Source organism: Xyrauchen texanus, chromosome 11 (genome assembly GCF_025860055.1).
Source record: "Xyrauchen texanus isolate HMW12.3.18 chromosome 11, RBS_HiC_50CHRs, whole genome shotgun sequence".
Lineage (NCBI taxonomy): Eukaryota > Metazoa > Chordata > Actinopteri > Cypriniformes > Catostomidae > Xyrauchen > Xyrauchen texanus.
In genome coordinates, this window is record NC_068286.1 from 32,567,927 (window position 1) to 32,589,056 (window position 21,130).

At 40.2% G+C, this 21,130-nt stretch overlaps 1 protein-coding gene across 1 annotated transcript in view; it reads left to right on the forward strand.

The window, feature by feature from the left end:
• Positions 1 to 21,130, forward strand: part of LOC127651416 (receptor tyrosine-protein kinase erbB-4-like) — a 364,872-nt gene that overhangs the window by 260,269 nt on the left and 83,473 nt on the right. The window contains exons 6-13 of the mRNA XM_052137221.1: positions 9,263 to 9,381; positions 9,604 to 9,745; positions 9,867 to 9,980; positions 10,852 to 10,978; positions 11,689 to 11,762; positions 12,421 to 12,511; positions 14,471 to 14,670; positions 19,121 to 19,253. Of these exons, the coding sequence (XP_051993181.1) occupies positions 9,263 to 9,381; positions 9,604 to 9,745; positions 9,867 to 9,980; positions 10,852 to 10,978; positions 11,689 to 11,762; positions 12,421 to 12,511; positions 14,471 to 14,670; positions 19,121 to 19,253 (1,000 nt within the window). The remainder of the gene's footprint in view (positions 1 to 9,262; positions 9,382 to 9,603; positions 9,746 to 9,866; positions 9,981 to 10,851; positions 10,979 to 11,688; positions 11,763 to 12,420; positions 12,512 to 14,470; positions 14,671 to 19,120; positions 19,254 to 21,130) is intronic.

Genomic DNA, 21,130 nt, shown 5'->3' on the forward strand with positions numbered 1-21,130 from the left:
TTGACACAGTCAACCATCAGATCCTACTCTCCACCCTCTCTAAACTGGGTATCACTGGAACTGTGCTTGACTGGTTCAACTCTTATCTCTCAGAAAGGTCCTTTGAGGTAGCATGGAGAGGAAGTATCCAAGCCACACCAGTTACTTACTGGGGTACCTCAGGGATCAGTGCTTGGGCCACTTCTCTTCTCCATATACACAACATCACTGGGACCCATCATCCAGTCACATGGTTTCTCTTACCACTGCTACGCTGATGACACGCAACTCTACTTGTCTTTCCAGCCCAACGACACCACAGTGACCGTTCGAATCGCTGCCTGTCTGGCAGACATCTCAGCCTGGATGAAGGAACACCACCTTCAACTCAACCCTGCCAAGACAGAACTCCTTGTCTTTCCAGCCAACCCTATTGTTGAACACAACATCACCGTGCAGCTGGGTCCAACTACAGTTTCAGCCTTCCAAAGCGGTCAGAAATCTAGGGGTAACCATTGATGATGAGCTAAATTTCACAGACCACATTTCAAAAACTGCAAGATCTTGTAGATTTACACTCTACAATATCAGGAAGATAAGACCCTTCCTCTCTGTACATGCCACACAACTGCTCGTTCAGTCCCTTGTCATAACTAGACTGGACTACTGTAATGCTCTCATTGCAGGCCTTCCTGCATGTGCTATTAGACCTCTCCAAATGATCCAGAATGCAGCAGCACGTCTGGTCTTTAATGAACCTAAGAGAGCACATGTTACACCACTCTTTGTCTCTCTCCACTGGCTGCCGGTTCATGCACGTATTAAATTCAAGGCCCTGATGCTGGCATATAAAACAGTCACTGGGTCTGCTCCAGCATACCTAAAAACATTTATGCAGAGCTACGTTCCCACCAGAAGCCTGCGGTCGGCTAAGGAACGTCCAAGGTTTCCAACCTTGTTTTACTTACGATGTCTGCTGATCGAGCATATCTGACTTCCCCTAGCTCCACAGGATGTGTTTACATGAAAGTCGTCCCAGTATTGCTGTGGAAAGGCAAGAGGTCTGTACCAACATATGCTATCCTGGATGATTGCGCCCAACGGAGTGTTGTTCTTCCAGAAGCAGTTCAGCAGCTAGGACTTGCTGGTAGGGAAGAGATTATGGCCCTTCGCACCATCAGACATGATGTCACAGATTTGAAAGGACAGTCAATTGACCTGCTGCTTTCCACACAGTCAAGTCCAAATGAGAAGTACAGCCTCACAAATGTGTTTACTGCTACTCTCCTTACGTTAACTGAGCAAACCTATCTTATTAAGAGGCTTCAGTGATGCTATTACCACCTCAGAGGGATTCATATTCCATCCTTTGATAAGGTGCAGCTCCTTCTCCTAATTGGGTCTGACTACCCAAACTTAATCACAGCTAAGGACCCCATCAGACTAGGACCAGCTGGTGGACCGGCAGCTGTACGTACACAGCTTGGTTGGGTTCTCCAGGGACCAGATGGACTTCTCCCACATCAGGTACCATCATCACAATGCTTATTCACTTCTCTTACTCCAAATCGAGATCCTGTTTTCCAACATGTTGAGTGGCTGTGGCAACTGGACATCCTTCCATACCGCAGTGAAAAGTTGGTCACACGATCAAAACAGGATCAAGCGGCTGTGAATATGCTGGAGACCAGCTCACAACGTGTAGAAGTTAATGGCATTTGGCATTTGGCGTTATGCTACTCCACTCCGTGCATGGGATTGCGCACCTCTGAGAGGAACCAAGGAGTCAGTCTTGTCCCGCCTCAGGAACACTGAGAAGCATCTCAGCAAAGACGCAGAGAGAGCTCAGGTGTATGAAGCTGAAATATAGAAACTCCTCGATTCAGTTTATGTTGTTAAGGTACCACCAGAGAATCTGCAGCCCAATGAGGAGTCATGGTTCATACCGCACCACCTTGTACACCACAACGGCAAAGACCGGCTGGTTTTTAACTGCTCCTTCGTGCATCAGGGTATCTCCCTTAATCAGCAGCTGCTTCCTGGTCCCAGCCTTGGTGCATCATTGATGGGAGTCCTCCTTCGGTTTCGGCAGTATCTGGTTGCCATTAGTGGTGATATACGCGGCATGTTTCACCAGGTGAGACTCCTACCCAAAGACAAACCCTTGCTGAGGTTTATTTGGAGGAACATGCATAGGGAGGATCCGCCTGACGTCTACGAGTGGCAAGTCTTGCCTTTTGGGACGACCTGCAGTCCCTGCTGTGCTACCTTTTCTCTACAGACACATGTTTGCAGCCAGCCAGCAGCCCGGGAATGAAGAGGTACTGCAGTCTATAGAGCGAAGCTTTTACGTAGACAATTGTCTACAAAGTCTTCCCACTGCTACGGAAGCTAAGGAACTGAGCGACAAGATGAGACCACTTCTAGCCTTAGGGGGCTTCGAAATAAGACAGTGGGCTTCTAATGTACCTTCAGTCGTTCAGCGTTTGCCATCAACGGCTCATTCAGAGAGCATTTAACTGTGGTTGCAACAGTATAATTTGGATCCTTTGGAACCAGCTCTGGGTTTGATGTGGTGCTGTCTAGAGGATCAACTGGGCTACCGGCATCGTGCCATGGTAAAGCACCCTCCAACGATGAGACACATTTACAAGGTCTTAGCATCACAATATGATCCCCTAGGGTTTATCATTCCCTTTACCACACGGGCCAAGATACTTGTCCAGAAGCTTTGGGACAAACCAAGGGATTGGGATGATCCGAACCTTCCCTCAGACTTGCTAGAGAAGTGGAAAATATGGGAGAAGGAGTTGCCTGACCTCGGCAAGATCAAGCTTAACAGATGCTACATCCCTTCCAACTTTGATATGGGGACATCAAAATTTAACTTGCATGTGTTTGGTGATGCATCAGAGGTGGCCTATGGATCAGTTGCTTACCTCCTAGTTGAGCATTATGGAGAGATTCATACCTCCTTTGTCATGGCCCGCTCTAGGGTAGCCCCCAAATGACAGCTGTCAATCTCACGTCTCGAACTCTGCACAGCTCTGACCAGTGCCCAGCTCGCCAATTTCATCAGCAAGAAACTGACTATCCCCATAGGGGAAGTGACATTATGGACTGACTCTACGACTGTCCTGACTTGGATATGGTCCGAGTCTTGTAGGTACAAAGTTTTTGTTGGGACAAGAGTGGCAGAAATCCAAGAGTTGACAGAGCTTCACTCATGGAGGTACGTGGATTCCCCTAATAACCCTGCAGATGATATCACTAGAGGGAAGACATTTACAGAGCTGGCGAACCCAAGCAGGTGGAGTGAGGGTCCAAAATTTCTTTGTGAACCATCAGATCACTGGCCAGTCACACCTTTGATAGAGGCCCAAGATGACATATCAGAGACAAATAAAGGTGTCTTTTGTGGTCTAGTTGTGAATGATCAAGGTTCTGGCATTCCTGATGCATCCCAGCACACTTGCTGGAAGGACTTGATTGATGCTGCTTACCAGTTTCTTCCCAGGAGGCTGCCAAAGACATGAGCATGCAGCACCCTGATTACCGGAGTGCGGAAACACTCATATTGAGTCGAAGTCAGGAGGAGACCTTCTCAGAGGAACTTAAGGCCTTGAAGGCAGCGAAACCTGTGCCTGCATCCAGCCGTCTGAACACACTTGCACCAGAGTTGGATTGCACACTAGGTCTGATCCGTGTGGGAGGAAGACTGCGGAAACTGGATAGCTTAAGTCAAACGGAGATCCACCCAGTGGTTTTACACCCGCACCATAAGGTGACTAAACTTCTCATAAAGCACTTTGATGAACGCCTTCTTCACCCAGGACCGGACAGGGTTTTTGCTGAACTCCGTCGCCACTACTGGATCCTGAGAGGCAGACAAGCAGTAAGGCAACATCAGAGAGAGTGTGTGGAGTGCCAGAAGTGGAGAGCCAAGCCGACCGTGCCTATCATGGCTGACTTACCTTTAGCTCGCCTGCGAGTGTACAAACCAGATTTTTTGTTGACTGCTTTGGGCCCTTCATTGTGAAGATTGGCCGTCGCACTGAAAAGCGATGGGGAGTCATCTTCAAGTGCTTGACGACCAGATGCATTCACCTTGACCTCCTTAAAAGCATTGATACGGATGCATTTTTGTTGGCACTTAGAAATCCTCTCAGATCAGGGGACCAATTTCCAAGGAGCTGAGACCGAGCTAAGGGAAGCCTTCAAAGTAATGGAACCTAAACTGCAAGAGTTATTAGCTAGTCTTCAGATCAACTTTAAAATGAATCCTCCTGCCGCACCACACTTTGGAGGCGTATGGGAAAGGGAGATTAGATCAGTAAAGTCTGCCCTGCGGGTAGTTATCGGGAGCCAGTCGGTTCCAGAGGAAGTACTACGTACAGTATTGATTGAAGTAGAGGGCATTCTTAACAGCAAGCCATTGTGATATGTCTCATCCGATGTTGCAGACATAGATCCGGTTACCCCAAACATGCTGCTTATGGGGCGGCGAGATGCCTCACTACCTCAGGTGATCTACACTCCCGAACCGCTATCCAAGCGCCACTGGCGACATTCTCAGACCATTGTGGATCACTTCTGGTCATACTACATTCGACATTACCTTCCAAGCCTCCAGACTCGCCAGAAGTGGCAACGAGAAACCCAGGATTTAACTGAGGGCATGGTGGTAATGATTATGGATCCGCAGCTTCCCAGAGCTCAATGGCCAACTGGTAGGGTTGTCAAGTTGATTACCAGTGATGATGGACACATTCGGTCAGCTCAAATTAAGGTCAATGACCGCTTATACCTACGACCTGTGGCCAAACTTGTCAGACTTTCAGCACTTCCGGGTGGAGGTGACACCGACTCCAAGGACTAGGGAGTTTATCTTTACACATATTAGCTATGCTAATCTGGGGGCGGCTGTTCTAAATTCCCTATATAAGAGTATACGAGAAGGACTTTTATTATGAACGTTTACTGTATACTCTGCTGGGTAACGTTAGTTTCCGCTAGTCCGCTATTGTGTTTACTTTCATTTTCACCAGCCATTTCTCTGCCATTTCCTCAGGTGTTAATGTGCGTGATTGAATAAAACCCACATTCAATACCATGTATAAGAGAAAATTCAGTACAGCTGGAAGGTGCCAATGTGTGTGAACATTCAAAGATAAAGAGTTTAACAGTTCCCTGTCTCCTGTCATGCTTCTTACCGGAGCCCCGTAGTGGATGAGCATTCACCTACCTATATTCAAATCCTTCAGTCCGCGATAGAATCAGAAATGATCCAATTCAGTCAAAGACAACAGTTTGGAGAATAAATCAAAGTACTGGAGAAAGGTAAACAGCTCAGTCGCAGCAGTCAGCTGTTCAAATTGGATCAGTTTCTTCAAGACTCAACAAGTCTGCCATGCCAGAAAATGCTAAACATCCAGCAATTCTTTCAAAGCACAGCAGAGTTGCTACTCTGATTTTGAGAGGCATACACCAAAGAACAGGACACTGTGGATGCAGTTATGTCTTGTCTGTTTCAGATGATGTGAATGACGTAGAACCTCTAATGCCCAATCACTTATTGCTGTTGAAATCTCAACCCAACATGCCTCCAGGGATTTTCAGCAAAGATGACATGTACACAAGAAAGAGATGGAAGCAAAATAAATCTTGTGGATTTATTTTGGACTAGATGGACACGTGAATACCTTCCACTTCTTCAGGAGTTCCAGAAATGGCTGAAGCCAAGAAGAAACTTCATGACGGGAGATGTTGCGTTACTAGTGGACAGTTCTTCCCCACGGAACCCCTGGTCATGGGAAAAGTAGTTGAAACGTTCCCTGACTCTAATGGAACAGTACGAAGAGTGAAGATAAAGACCAAGACTAACACTCTGGACAGGCCTGTAAACAAACTGTGCTTGTTGGAAGAGGCGACGTCAGAAGAGTGAAGAGAGAAGAAACAAGTTGTAGTATGGACATTTAGAAACTGTTTGGCTCTCAGTGTTTAAGTTTATAATTGCTTAGTCCTCCTGCAATTAGGGGCCGGGTTATGTAAGAGCCAAATAGGAACTAGTTCATCTGAAGTAATATTTTAATTTAAAAACAGTTAAGTGGTAAAAAAGTGAAACTATTTCATGAATATTCATTGGAAATGTATGATAACATTTCAGTATTTGAACTTCCAATCTGATAGTATTACGTCATAGCGTAATTATGGGATGTAGTTAGTTTAGTTTGAAGTTAGAGATGGTGGAAGCAACTCAGTTTTTTGACCGTGCGTACCATGTCTATGTAATTTAAAAAGTGTAAAAAGTAAACATTCAAAAAGAAGACCGTTTGGTTTGCTCGTGTCTCAAATACTGGTTGTAGTTAGACTGACTTCAAAAGGTGGCAGAACAATTAGAAGCAACGAGATGCCACTACAGATAGTATTCCATAAAGACTACACTCTTGGCCAACATTTGGGGCATAGACATTATAAAAAGAAAAACTAACATCACCCAAAATAATATCAACCCAGAAAATTCGACTAGGTATAATCTCAAACAATAATTGCTTGACTATTAACGCGCGATAAAAAAAGTATGGCAAGTCTGTGCTGAGATTTGTTCCATGACTCAAACAAGCATTGCCCTTCCAATCTCTTATTCACTGTGTCTGGTTATGTATATCCATATGAGTTTGCTGCAGTAAGATCACATCTGCTTTTTATAGAACTATATTATCATTTAAAGCCATTTGCTTTGCTGTTCCTCATAGCCACAGGATTCAACAAAAAGCTGTAAATCAGATAAATATTTCTCCAATTTTGTTATTCGCTTTTTAAACGTATCATCAAGGAAATCATTAATATGTTGTACCGTATAATACAGAGGTTTTAATTTAAGACTGTAGCGTTTTCCTGCAGAACTTCTCCCCTTCTTCTCCCCAATTTGGAATGCCCAATTGTCAATGTGCTCTAAGTCCTCATGGTGGTGTAGTCACTCGCCCTAAATCTGGGTGGCAGAGGACGAATCTCAGTTCCCTCCACGTTTGAGACCATCAATCCATGTATCTTATCACGTGGTTTGTTGAGCACATTACCACAGAGACATAGCACGTGTGGAGGCTTCAAGCTGTTCTCCGTGGCATCCACTCTCAACTCACCATGTTCATTTCAGATACATAGCCTGTAACATCAGATGTCACACTATCAGATTCATAATCAATCGATTGAGATTCAGTTTTTCCTACCAGCGGATCAACATCAATCTGTGATATCTTGACATCTGACACTTGCATATTCTCCCTCATTCTCAACTTGATCTTCGGGATGATTCGAGTCACTGGCTGTAGCAGAAGCAATAGCGATCTCTGTACCACCATGAACCCCGGGGCTGTCATTTACACCTGTCATTTACATATATATGCAGAAACTTTGTCCACAAAATGTGGTTGATCATTTGATTCAACCTCAGACAGATGCTCTCTATCTTAAGATGAAGGCACCATTTCAGTTTGCTCATCAATTTTATCCTCACTACTTTCAGTTATAATACTATTTTCTGGAACAGGAAATAATGTTTTTTTTCAGCATTATTATTTACCTTCTCCTCATTCATAGGTCATGCTTGTCTTATGTGGCCATGTCTCACAGGAAAACCATTTTCATCGAATCTGTGCTGATGAAAATTGTGTAAACTTTATCCAGCATGGTTATTTTCACTGTGACATTTAAGGTTTGAAATGCAGCATTCTGAATCTTGTGTGTCTGATGACTGAACAACATAACATGTTTTAACTCAGGGTTTTTTAAACTGAGAGAGATAACTTTAATTGAAGCCACTAATATTCCATAGCGGATGACTAAACGCTAAAGTGAATCATTTGAAACAAACGGGGGCACATTCGAAAGAGTTTCTCTTTTTCGAAGGGTTTGACAGAGGCAAGACTGTTAAAAAAAACCAACCAACAGTTCTATTAATTCTAGATGCTGACAAGATGTTTCAGACCCCTACCTCAATACCAATAGCGTTTAAACAATCTTCAACTGTGATAGGCTCATCTGGTATGCATTTGCACCTGTATCTAGCAGTTAAGGTAGCAAAACCATCAGAATCTACCCCCATTTCTACCACTCTTGAACACAATTATTTTATCACTCCTCCTATGATGACAATATCTAATCTAGAGGCACCAGGAAAAAATGAATAAAGAACTCACTCAAAAACGCCACTACTCACATGCTTCCCTCAGGCACTTCCCACGTGCACAGAGTGAGAGAGAAAGAGAGAGAGCCCTGGGTGTTTGGGTGAAACTGTACTAGACATTTCAAATGGGTCTAAACCGCATGAAGAATTTCAAGTGAAGTGCTTGGCTATTTCACATTGTTTCAAAGGAAAGTTTTGAATACTAATTTAACTGTCAAAAATTAATTTTAAGAGATAAAAAGGCAAATACTTCTACTAACCACATATCAGCTTGAAGTATGACCTTACTTTACAGATATAGGTTAAAGAAAACATTCAAAGTTAAATTAGATTCAAAGGACCTATCAGGAAAGAAAAGTAAACAGTACAGAACAATCTAGTTTTGGAAGCAAAACTTTTCTCCATAGGGGAAACTGATTTTAAACGATAATATATACAACTTTAAAGACAGGCGTACTTTGAGCTCCGATGTGGTGAATCGGTGGTAAATGATTCTATAAGACTTCAAATGATGTAATTGAATTTTTTTTATTATTATTATTGTTTATCAGTGGAATTTCTGGTAAAGGACTACACTACCCATGATTCCTTAAGGGAATATTCACGGAAAACATAGCATGCCAAAAGAGCTCTGCAGTGGCTGCCTACATCCCTGATGCACTATGAATGACACAATTATGAATACTTATAATCAACAACTTTTAAACAATACTTTTATATTTTTTCCATAATTTTTAAGTTGATTTTGTCATTCACAAGGCATCATGGGATTGTAGTTCGTTCCCTCATGAAAGATGTGAGATACACATTTTTTGCTTTTAACCACAGTGTGTAATGTTGTAATACACCTCAGAGCTGGTTGATTTGGTTCATGGCTTAGAACTCTTTTATGAAGGTCTTTATGAAAACCTTATGGAATAAATTAATGGGAAAAATGCTTCCGGAACCAAGATGGCTTAAAAAGTGGGCGGGCACTGTTGTGCTCTGTTAATATGAATTTAATAGCTCACTGGAATACTTGATTCAGAATGGTCAATCAACAAGTTGTCTCTCTTTTTCTGTCTCTGTACCTCCCTACCAATATTTACAATCATACAGTGACAAAGACGGTGTGTGCTGAGCAGTGTGATGGTCGTTGTTTTGGTCCTTACGTCAGTAACTGCTGCCATCAAGAATGTGCTGGAGGGTGTTTTGGGCCCAAAGACATGGACTGCTTCGTATGTCACATATTCCTTAATTTATTTCTCATTCTGCATGATACTGTAAGATTTTACAGTTTAGGTAGTGTTAAAAACCTAATCATGTAGAAATGATACTGTATGTTATAACTTTCAGTCACAGAGGTGCCTAGAAAATAGTGCTTCTCTTTATAAGAGTAATATTTTATTTAATATTGAATGATTTAGGACACGCTTTCCTGAATTTTTGTGTGTTCTCAGGCTTGTACAAACTTCAATGACAGCGGTGCATGTGTGAAACAGTGTCCTCAGCCATTTGTCTACAGTCCGACAACCTTCCAGCTCGAGTACAATCCCAAAACCAAATACACCTATGGAGCTTTTTGTGTCAAGAAATGCCCACGTGAGTCAGGTTACCTGAAAGATTGCATCATCTGGGATTTTTTTAAAGATATTTAATAATTACTGTGATTATTTAGCTGTCCCATTAAAACTCTAATATTCTATACTGTCTGGCACAACAGATAACTTTGTGGTGGATCACAGCTCTTGTGTAAGAGCCTGTCCGAGCAACAAGATGGAGGTTGAGGAAAATAACATCAAGATGTGCATCCCGTGCACTGACATCTGTCCGAAAGGTCAGTCAGATTTACAAAGGTTGTCATTTCAAACCTGTTTAACTTTCGTTTTAATACAGAACAAAAAAGTAGATGTTTTAATGAATATTCCATATTTTTAATACAATGGCAGTGGATAATGACTCACTTTAAATCTTGAAAAAGCAGCCGAAAGTATCATAATATAATCTGTACGAATTGTTCATAATTTTCCAAGTCTTCTGAAGGCAAAAGATAAGTTTTGGTGAGAAACAACCCGAAAATTAAGTAATTGAAAGTTAAGTTCATTGAAAACCTTGAGAGAAGCTTGATCACAGTGACTTTGGTGTTCATGTGAGAATTTGTATTGTTTAGCACCAAAACTTATTGATTTAACATGCAAACACTGGGCTTATTTCAGTCAAACCAGTGTACTTAATAGTAAACATTGTATTGGTTTAATGATGACAATGATGCTTCATAACTATAACTGTGCTAATCTGTGTAGATCATACAGAATTGTGTTGCTATTTTAAGAGAAGAATGTCTAATGAGGTATAACCACTTAATAAGCAGAAATTATAAGTGGCAGAGAAACCAAACTTGGTCATATCAGTTAATCTTAATATTACTCACATTTGTTCATAATTAAGCTCAAAATTAGGAGTTTTACTCAGTTGATGTTTCAATAACTCTGTCTCTTTTCAGCTCAATGGAGAAATACTTTGAAAATGTAGAATTTATTCAAATATGTATCTTGTTGGTTTCTTCCAAATCCGTTTTGTTTTTTCATGGCAACCAGAAAATTCCTCACTGTAGTAAGCTAGTAGTGTAGTAGTAGACAAAGGTTTCAGTAGTTGTCAAATAGTTTTGGTCTCAGCTGTATTTTAAATGGGTTGTATATGGTGTTCAGTGTGTGATGGAATAGGTACTGGAAGTCTTCAGACAGCTCAAACTGTAGATTCCAGCAACATTAAGAAGTTTGTCAATTGCACCAAGATCAACGGCAATCTCATCTTCCTCATCACTGGCATCAAAGGGTCAGTTTATTCAATATAATTTAATTACCACTTCATGTGTGTCTAAGAGATGTCTTGTTTGCTTAATTACCATCCATATGTAATTTAACACAAGGCCTATGTGTGGGTTTTGGGGGCCATAGGTGAAATCATGAAAATGGTTTCCACCAGTGTTAAAATTGAATAGCATTCTGAGATGCTATTCTTATCACCAAATTTGTATAGAGGGGTTCTCTGGGTCTCTCATAGACTTCGTCAGTTCAAACCAGTCTGGCCATTCTCTGTTGACCTCTCTCATCAACAAGGAATTGTTGAGAATGTTGTGCCTGAAAATCCCAGGAGATCAGCTGTTACAGAAATATTCAAACCAGCCCATCTGGCACCAATAATCATGCCACTGTCCAAATCACTGAGATAAATCTTTTCCCCATTCTTATGATTGATGTGAACATTAACTGAAGCTTCTGACCTGTATCTGCATGATTGTATGCACTATACTCCTGCCACATGATTGGCTGATTAGATAATTTTATGGATAATTGTTGGTGGTATTTTTGTAACTGCTGATCTCCTGGTATTTTCACACACACGAGTCTGTAGAATTTACTCCGAACACCAACAATTCGTTAAAGGCAGTCTTAAGCAAGCAAGGAATATATTTCTATAAAAAAGATCACACACATTTTCTCTATTGCTAAAATCTGGCTTGTTTTGTGTCTTGTTTAAAACAGGGATATGTTTCATGGTATCAAAGCCCTGGACCCTGATCAGCTAAATATATTCCGCACTGTTAGAGAGATTACAGGTAAACTACAGTCACCATATATCAGAGGGCAAGCCATTAAACCTATTGAGCCTTGTGTAAAACACTGGATTTTTTTTTCTCATTTCAATCCGTAATATTCTTTGTCATGAATCCTTATCTATAGGCTATGCAGTACACAATATTTACTGGTTTATAAAGCCTCAAATGAATGAACTATGACTCATGTTAAAAGCCTTTTGTCATATTAAACGTAGTCTTATGATTGTGCCAATGGCTAATGGAGTGAGGCCGCAAAATAACATTTTCCTAATGGAAACTCAAGCAATAAGAAAATACTGCTGACTGCTCTCTGGAGCACTACTGGTGTAAACTCTTTTTTCACATTTCAACCAATCCGAGATTACAAAATTGATAATTAAAACATTGCGCATATCAAGAAATCATGCTTGCTGATAATTAAACTTGTCATTTTAATTAGCATAACCATTTCCATTAATATACTTTCATTTCAGTATAATGGCCTTGTTTTGTACTGTCAGACAGGCAGTCAAATATTACAGTTCTCATTGGGCTCATTGTAATATCCCGACCTGTCTGCTGTCATAATAACAAACTCTTCTTGTTTATCAGTTTGTTTGTCAAGTATGAAGAGAGTAAAAGCTGAATATATTTCCCTATTCTTCAACTGTTCTTTCAGGTTTCTTGAACATCCAGTCTTGGCCAGAAAACATGACGGAACTTGGTGTTTTCTCAAATCTTTCCACCATAGGAGGACGAACTCTTTATAGGTGAATTAGCAAAACATTTGTTTAAAGTCAGGAATTCAGGATTGGCATTGGCTTCATGTTTATCCCTGACACTGTCATCTGTTTTCAATGGAGGAAAAGTTCCAAAACATCTGTTTTTTGGATGAACAGCTATAACTTAATGCCCTATAAATTATCACATGTTGTTGATTTGTTTAATTTTACTTCTTCATAATACATTGTAAACATACACATCAACATACTCTTAAGCGGCCGTTCAGACCGGACGCGTTCTTGCACTAAAAAAGCAAGGGGCAGCACAACTAAAAAAAATAACGCAGGTGTTGCCAGACATGGTTTTAAGTTATTTTTAAGTTGACAGGCTGTTTAAAAAACATTGTATTTCTGCACAAGATGCTGAAAACAGTAAGACGCTGCTGCAGGCGCAATATTCAAAGAAAATGCTCATTGTGGACGGTCCCTCAAAATTAGAATTAGATGGCCAAAATAATGGCAATATATACATAATACAACTTAGGGGCCTTTCAGACCACACATGTTTTTGCATTATATATCTAAAAAAGAAGCTAGGTTTAGGGTGAGATGCAGCAAGAAAAAATTTAAAAGTTTGTTTGTAGAACTTGACACAGCTTTTAAAAATGTGCCACTCTTGCACAAGACTCTGAAAACACAGCTGGATGACACCGCAGTGCAATGGTCAAAGATCTGATAAGCGGACAAAAGCAAAAACATGTTAGATGTGAATTTATGAATTTAAGTTAAATTACCAAAAAAATACAATAGATACATGATAAAGCATATGGGCCATTCAGACCAAGCATGTTTTTGCATTAAAAAATGTTGCAACAAATGGAACAGAATTCCAGTGTCTCCAGGTGCATTTTTTCAAGTTGAAGTTCAAATAATTTGATGCACTGTCTTAAAAATGTAGCACTCATGCGCAAGATGCGGAAAATCAGCGTTGCAGTGTCAAAGCACAAAAATCAAGAGATCTATTGAATGTTTACATAAAAAATTGAATAAATAAAAGCAGACAGACACAAAAACGTATGCAGTGTAAATGGCCCCTTTATGATTTTCATGGCCCTTAGTGCAGAAAGAGGGCATGAAATAAGCATTAGTATGATCAAACTGTACAGTACCTACTTGGGAAAAGCTCATGTTGGGCATAGTGGTTAATGATTAGGCCTGGTAGGTTACTGGTTTGAGCTCTTTAAGAAGCAAAGCTCACTACTGTGCTCTAAAATAGGTATACTCAATGTAGTTTTGGATGAAGGCATCAGTTAAATGAAATAACTACATTGTGGCAGGAGGTATTGTATGCAACACTTTCAGCTTCAGTATGGGTGTAGATACCAAACACAAAAAAACAGTTAGAATGAGGTAAGAAATCCTCTGCTGGACTAGTCTGGTGAAAACCAAAAGGTATTGTAGCTTTGTTGTTTTAGAGTAGAGTTTTAGAGCAAATATCCTCCCAAGCAGGGCTGGACTGGTAATCTGGCATACAGCCGCAATTTTTTTATTGTTTTTGCGTTAAAGCTTTTCACAGATTTAACTGTACTCTAAATGATTTACATTTCTTTTAAAAATATATTCAGACATGTCCTCATTAACTACTTCTAAGTATCCCCTTGTTTCAAATTAGAGCCAAACACTGTAAAAATCTTCACTCTCTGTGGGTATGGCTCATAAAATAGTGCCTTCAGATTTATTTTCTTTTCTCAGTGAAGTCTTTAACTATTTCCTATTTTCTTTAACTATAGTCCATTAAAAATGTGAAGTGCAGAGGACCGTTAGATTTCCATTGGGTATGATTTCTTTAGCCTTATATTATATCTCAAAAAATCCCAATTTGAGCTAATGTTTTGTGATTTGATCAACCAAATGCAATGTGTTCATGCATGAACTTTATGTTTTAGAATGATAATACCAAATGTAAACAGGGCCATCGAATGAAAGCTGTATCTCTTTGTTTTCAAGTGGTATTTCTCTGCTGATCCTGAAACAGCACTGGATCTCTTCACTGCAGTTCCAGTCTCTGAGAGAGATCAGTGCTGGTAACGTCTACATAACCAACAACAGTCAGCTCTGCTTCTACAATACAGTGAACTGGACGGGCCTGTTCCGCACCAGCACCCAGAGAGCGCTCATAAAAAACAACAGGGACCCCAGAGAGTGCAGTGAGTGTCATACAGTCAAAGCTATTATCTCTGCCTCCATCTGTTCCAATTTGTTTTAAATAATATATCATGTTTGAAGGCAGCATAAAAATCCTGGAATCTTGTAGTGGTGCATTTGCTTGGAAAGCTTTCATGTTTGACTAGTTAGTCTCTACAAAAACTAATTAGACTAATAATTGAGGATCAGATTCTGTAAGAAATACATCTGATTTAATTGCATCTTGGGATGTCTTATTAAATTGTGTAATTGATATAAGATAATGAAAAATTATAGACTATATTGCATCTCTCTTCAAGCTTTGCAAAAACCAATATTATATTGTTTTTCTTTCACTTACATAACATTAGATTTAAATTACATAATGTTCCAGGTTCAATTGAATTTCAGCTCAATTGGCACATTTATGTTGATTACCACAAAAAAAAATAGTATATATAATTATATATATATATATATATATATATATATATATATATATATATATATATATACACATATATATACACACACACACACACACACACACACACACACACACATACACACACACTGGCGGAAAAAATTTGGAATAATATTCAGATTTTGCTCTTGCGGAAAGAAATTGATACTTTTATTCACCAAAGTTGCATTAAACTAGATTATATTTAGGACTAGGTGATACAATCCCTTGTGTGCTGCATATACCTTGAGGCCTTGCTGTTAAGAGTGGGAAGGATGATGACATCTCAGGGTTTTCAAGTGGGCACCCTACTTCTTCAGTGTTTCACTGATGAGCCCACTACTCCTCCAGAGGGTTCAGCAATGAGACCTGGCGTCCCAGGCTCACCCCCCTTGACATCAACTCGTTCTTGATGTTACTTTGGAGCCCAGGTGTTGTCTCTCCTCTTAATCCAGAGCCACTGGCTTGCCCTTTCGTCTGCACCAGAAAGGGATTTGATGGCTTGCCATTTGGCCTGGCCTCAAGTACCCATGTCCTTAAGCAGCCTGGTAGTTGACTTGCCTACGAAGCCTCTGCAGCCAACTTCCACTGGACAAACCTTAGCTTTCCAGCCAATAATTGATAACAATGTATTGTCAGGACATTAATAAGGTGTAAAAGTACTATTACAATGTAGAAAAACATTTCCTAACTTCTTAAACTACTTTAAAGGGTACTCATCAAAAAAATGCAGCAATGCAGATTTGTTGCAAATTTGGTAGTATAAATGTACACGGGATGGGTTAAAGTGCCCATGTACCCCCCACCATTATATGTAGAAAAACAGTATGTATGAGCTTGTAATTAATTTACAATGTCCTTATTCTACAACATTATTATGTAAGAAAATGTATTATGGAATTAGTCATGTTCGACAACCATCATAAATGAGATAAATGACAAATAACTAGATTATTTGTCTGAATAAAATTCTCCACCTGTCATGTTCACAGTTGTCTTTTGTTTTTGTGCTTTTATGTTGAAGTTTAGTTTAGTTCCTGTTTCCTGTTTGGTTTTTGTAATCCTTTGTAGTTTCATTTTATGATTGGTTTTCCCCTGATTAGGTTCTCCTTCCCTGATTGTCTCCCCACTTTGAGCAAATTTCTGGAGATGTATTTGCGTGTCATTGCATTTCCTTGCGTTGCGTTTCCTGGTGTTGCTTGGTTCTTTGGCTCTTTTTTAGAAAGTTAATTCCATCGATATCTTGGACTTTGTTATGATCGCAGATAGTTATTGTCTGGATTGCTGATAAGGAAGACTTGCGACTCCCGTTGGGTGTGTGAACCGTAGAGCAGAGATTGAGAGGCTTCCTCTGGACTTTTGTGTCACAAGTTTTCCTCGGAATCTACATGGCACTTAGGTTGAGGAAAAAGCTAGAGAGCCAAAGAGTGGAGACCAAGCAATTTTTCCAAGAGAGTGTTGCAAGAGAGAAGAAGTTGCGGAAGAGATAATTTTTCCTGTTTTGGAAACATTTGAACTGAAATGTCCACACCCCAAAAGAAATGGGGCCTATTTTTCAAATAGTGATGGTGCTGTTTTTTACATCAGTAATGTCTTGACTACTTTGCGATCAGTTGAATGCCACTTTGGTGAAATAAAGTACCAATTTCCTTCTGAAACACAAAATATGTACATTATTCCAGTCTTATATATAACTTTGGATATAACTTTGTACAGCTAAGGCTAGTAAGCAATTTTATCACAGAAATCATTCTAACACATATAATGTTTATAATCTTGAGATTATACTTTTGAAACAGTATGTATTTGAATATTTATAGACCCCATTCACTTCGTTTGTAATTGCCCTACTGCAACCACAATAGAAAATAAAAAAAATTGAGGAACAAGTCAAAATTATTATTATTTTTGTAGTTATCAGCATTATGCCACAAATAAATGTAAAATACACAATATACACATGATCGACATAAGACACAATATACTGTACATTAGTACATGCATATAGTATACAATGTTCACTGAACACACAATATGCAACTATGCAAGCACTTGCATTGAAAAGAAAATGTGCCAATCATTAAGCAATAAAATTAATATACATAATACATAGTAATACATATGTGCATAGTGAGCATCTTCAATGCAGAAGTTTAAAAAGAGTTTATGATGATTGTAGCTCGAGGTTCCTCTTCTGTCACTCATTCGATGTTGTGTCGATGTAGGGGTCATGCTTGAGAGCCCTAAAAAACTTCATATCTTTGAGAAAAGTCCAATGAGAATTGGCTATTTAAATTTGCATGCCACTCCCCAGGACATACGGGTATAAAAGGGAGCAGGATTGCAGAGTTCATTCAGATTTTTTCTTCGGAGCCAGCCAGAGCCCCCCTAGAGGACCACGTCTGCTTTGGCACATCGACTGCCTCGAGTTGCTGGCAGTACAGCTCACCCTGCGGAGTCTCTTGTCTGGATGGACAACACGGTGACCAAGGCTTACAAAAACCACCAAGGCGGTTTCCGCTCTCGTCGCATGTCTCCTCTTCTGGAGTCAGTGGTCCAGCTGATTTGGAGTAGATTTGGCAGGGTACAGGTAGACCTGTTTGCCTCCCAGGAATCCTCACACTGCCCACTCTAGTATGCTCTGACGGGAGCCCCCCTCGGCACAGACGCGCTGGCACACAGCTGACATCTTCTGCGGCACGGTCTCCCTTCGGTAGACCCGCATCTCCCTTTGGCGGAGCTCTCTCTACCCCAGTCTCTGTGTTAGTAGAGCTCCTCCCCTACAAAAGGCAGGACCTACTGCCGCACTGCGCCACTTCCATGTGCTACCTAGAGCCCATGTGTCATATTTGCCACATGTTTACCTCCCCTTCAGGGCAGGGTGTGGTCTCCACAGGGTCTTTTCCCCCAGAAAGAATAGGAAAGGAAAAAAATGCCTTCCCTGGTGCATTTTATGAGCATTTAAAGGCCCCAGCTGTATCTAATACTCAGTGGAGACAAAACTTAGAGAGAAAAGGCCATGGCTGGCTCGGCCTGCTCCCATACCAGATACATCTTTGAAGCCTTAACTGGCTGAGTTGTGTGAGCACCAGGTCCCTGTGTGCACACAGTAACTATCGAGAGTGTGCCAAAATCAGCCAGTTGTCAAAGTAATTGAGTATGTGAATGCCCACTTCCCTTAACAGGGCAAGGCCTGCCTCTTCGACCTTCGTGAAGACACAAGGAGAGAGGTCCAGGCTTCAAACGTTTATTACTGTCATAACCTCCTTTCCCTGATGGAGGGAACAAGACATTGTGTCCCTCTTGCTTAGTTTTATTTTTGCATTGTCTGCATAGGACACCAAACTCTTAAGAGCAAGAACAATCCTGTTAACCTTGAAATGTCTTCTTAAAGGTATAGTTCTACCAAAATGTTTAATTCTTTAATCATTTACTCATTATGTTAAGACATATTTAGCGTTAGTGGAAAAATTGTAGTTCCAAAACTGACTTCTGAAAACTCTAAGACCTGTCTACTTTTAACCCAAGAGAGTTTCTCTGTCTTATAATGATCCATTGAGTGTTATCAATGGTTGTCTGTGAAATCACAGAAGAATACTGTGATTCTGTAATGGAAGAAAACAGGACACAGGCAATTGGAATGAGATGTTACCTGTGACAGTCGCATGTATGAGGCTAATAAAGATATAAACAGACATAGTGCCATTTTCTGCATTGAACTGTCAAGCTGGATGTAATTAGTGCAATAATATGTCTGAGGTGTGTGGGATCAATGGCTCCTTTAGCTGGCTTGTTTATTAGCCTCTTTTCCAAACCATCAATCAAAGCAGACTGATCTACATCAGTGATCAACAGCCTAGAATGAAGTCTAGGGTTGGTCTAACTGTCTGTCTCTTATTTTTTAGTAATTATGCCAGGCACCATACTTGGATTGAGATATGCCTATTATATTAGTTATAATAAATATTATTGATTACTACTTTAATGCTGTAACTGTGTTTGTTTTACAGCTAAACAGCATATGGTGTGCGATCCACTGTGTTCAGAGGCAGGATGCTGGGGTCCAGGTCCAGACCAATGTCTCTCATGTAAATACTTCAGCCGGGGCAGAACATGTGTTAATTCTTGCAACTTATATTATGGGTGAGTAAGTATACAAACCCACTGGAAAACTTGATTTTTCATGCAATTTTAGTTGGCTTACATACTCAGCCTTTAATTTCAAGTATATTTTTCTTCAAGTACATCTTCTTTTCGTCTTCTTACTCTTCTATCTCTTAAACCCCTTTAGCTTACAGTAGCCTCATTACAAATGGAGAGCTGTTCAGATGAGCCACAAGCTCCAAAGATATGTCTGCAATATGGCTATCATGATCAGTCTATTAAGATCAAGGGTTCAGTATGCTTTTAATGCTATTTATGACTCAAAAGAACAGAGTGACCCTGTTAATGTTTTGAGGAGAGACGAAAACAGGCTTTGAAAAGAAGAGAAAAAATGAATGTAGAACATCCAACGAAAGGTCTGTGTTTGCAAATAGAATACATGTATTTATATGTCTTTTAAAAATCAGTTATTAATATGAAAACTTGGGTTGAAACTACATCCTGTTTTCATTCTTGGTTTTCCTCGTGTACGAAATGAGTGCTCCAAAATCTGTAAGGTTAGAATTTAAATTATTTGCTGGCAGAATGTCATGTGAGCTAACAAGAGGCATATTAGGAAGGAACAAAATCAATGGTAATGTACTTATCTTACACCAAACCAAAAGTTCAACAGGAACAAAATAAATAAATACATTTATTATACATTTATATACTGTATATATATTTGAATGGAGTCCTTGCCACTTTTGTCCGCTCAAAGGAGTAGCCGGGGGATGGAGGAGTCGCTGCTTACCACCTGGATGCGGAGGAACGGCCCTGTCGTCCGTCCAGAGGGTGGAGGATTGACAGAGGACCAGGCGACTGCATGTCTGGGAACCAGCGAGCAATTTTTGTTGCTCACTGTTGCTCCATCTTGTCCTTTCACTCTCCTTTTTTCCCTCCCCTTGTCTCCCTCCCAGGTCTTGAAAGGCAGGGACAACCTGCTGGCAGGAGTGGCTGAAAGGGCAATGCCCCTCCCTCGGAAAGAGGGGGGAATGTATGTCACGCCGGGGGTTCCCTGGCCTGAGGCAAAGGAGGGAGGAGTGTAACGAGGAGGAGGTTGGGGCCGGGCCGGGACGTGTGTGCACACGGCCGGCCCCCAATTGGAGAGGAATAAGGCGAAGCCGTAGAAAGAGCCACATGCAGCTGTCGTGTGTGTGTGTATGTGTTTTGTGTATTTTGTTTAAGTTTTCATTAAAATATTACTTTGATGCTTCGTCCGGTTTCCGCCTCCTCCTTGCCTGTTTATATCCTTTATACTGTCACATTTTTTTTTACACATAACCTCTAAAATCAGCTGTAACATATTTTAAAGCAACTGTAAAAATATTAGACTACCTTCAAAGAAAATAACTAGCTTGTTAGCATGCTAACAATAGAAACGTTAATGAGTGAAACGAATTGTCTGTTACTCTGACAAATGGGAAATCAAAACAACAAACATTGGAAAAACTAAGATTTATGTATGTAGACAACAGTTTTATTCACTAATAACTGATCTAAGAATTCACAAAATGTGGTTTATTTATTTTTTTATACAAATGTATTATTAGTATAATATTATATTACATTAGCAAATTGCTAATTTTTGAACCCCAAAATGTAGATTTATGTTTTCTCTTTTAATCGTTTATGTAATTTTGAGTGTGACCATGATTTAAAGAGGGTGTTCCTGTATGCTGGGTTGGAAATCTCAAAGATTAATAGTGATGTTTTCCTTATTTACATCATGTGTCATTCTGAAAGCAAAAAGAAGCAAATGAAACATGGAATGTAGGCTGACATGAGCAGCCTAACCGAAGCAGGCACATTTACTCGAATGGTTAACCGAACATAAAGCGCTGCTGGCTTGTGATGTGCGAATGGCTTGCACGCAC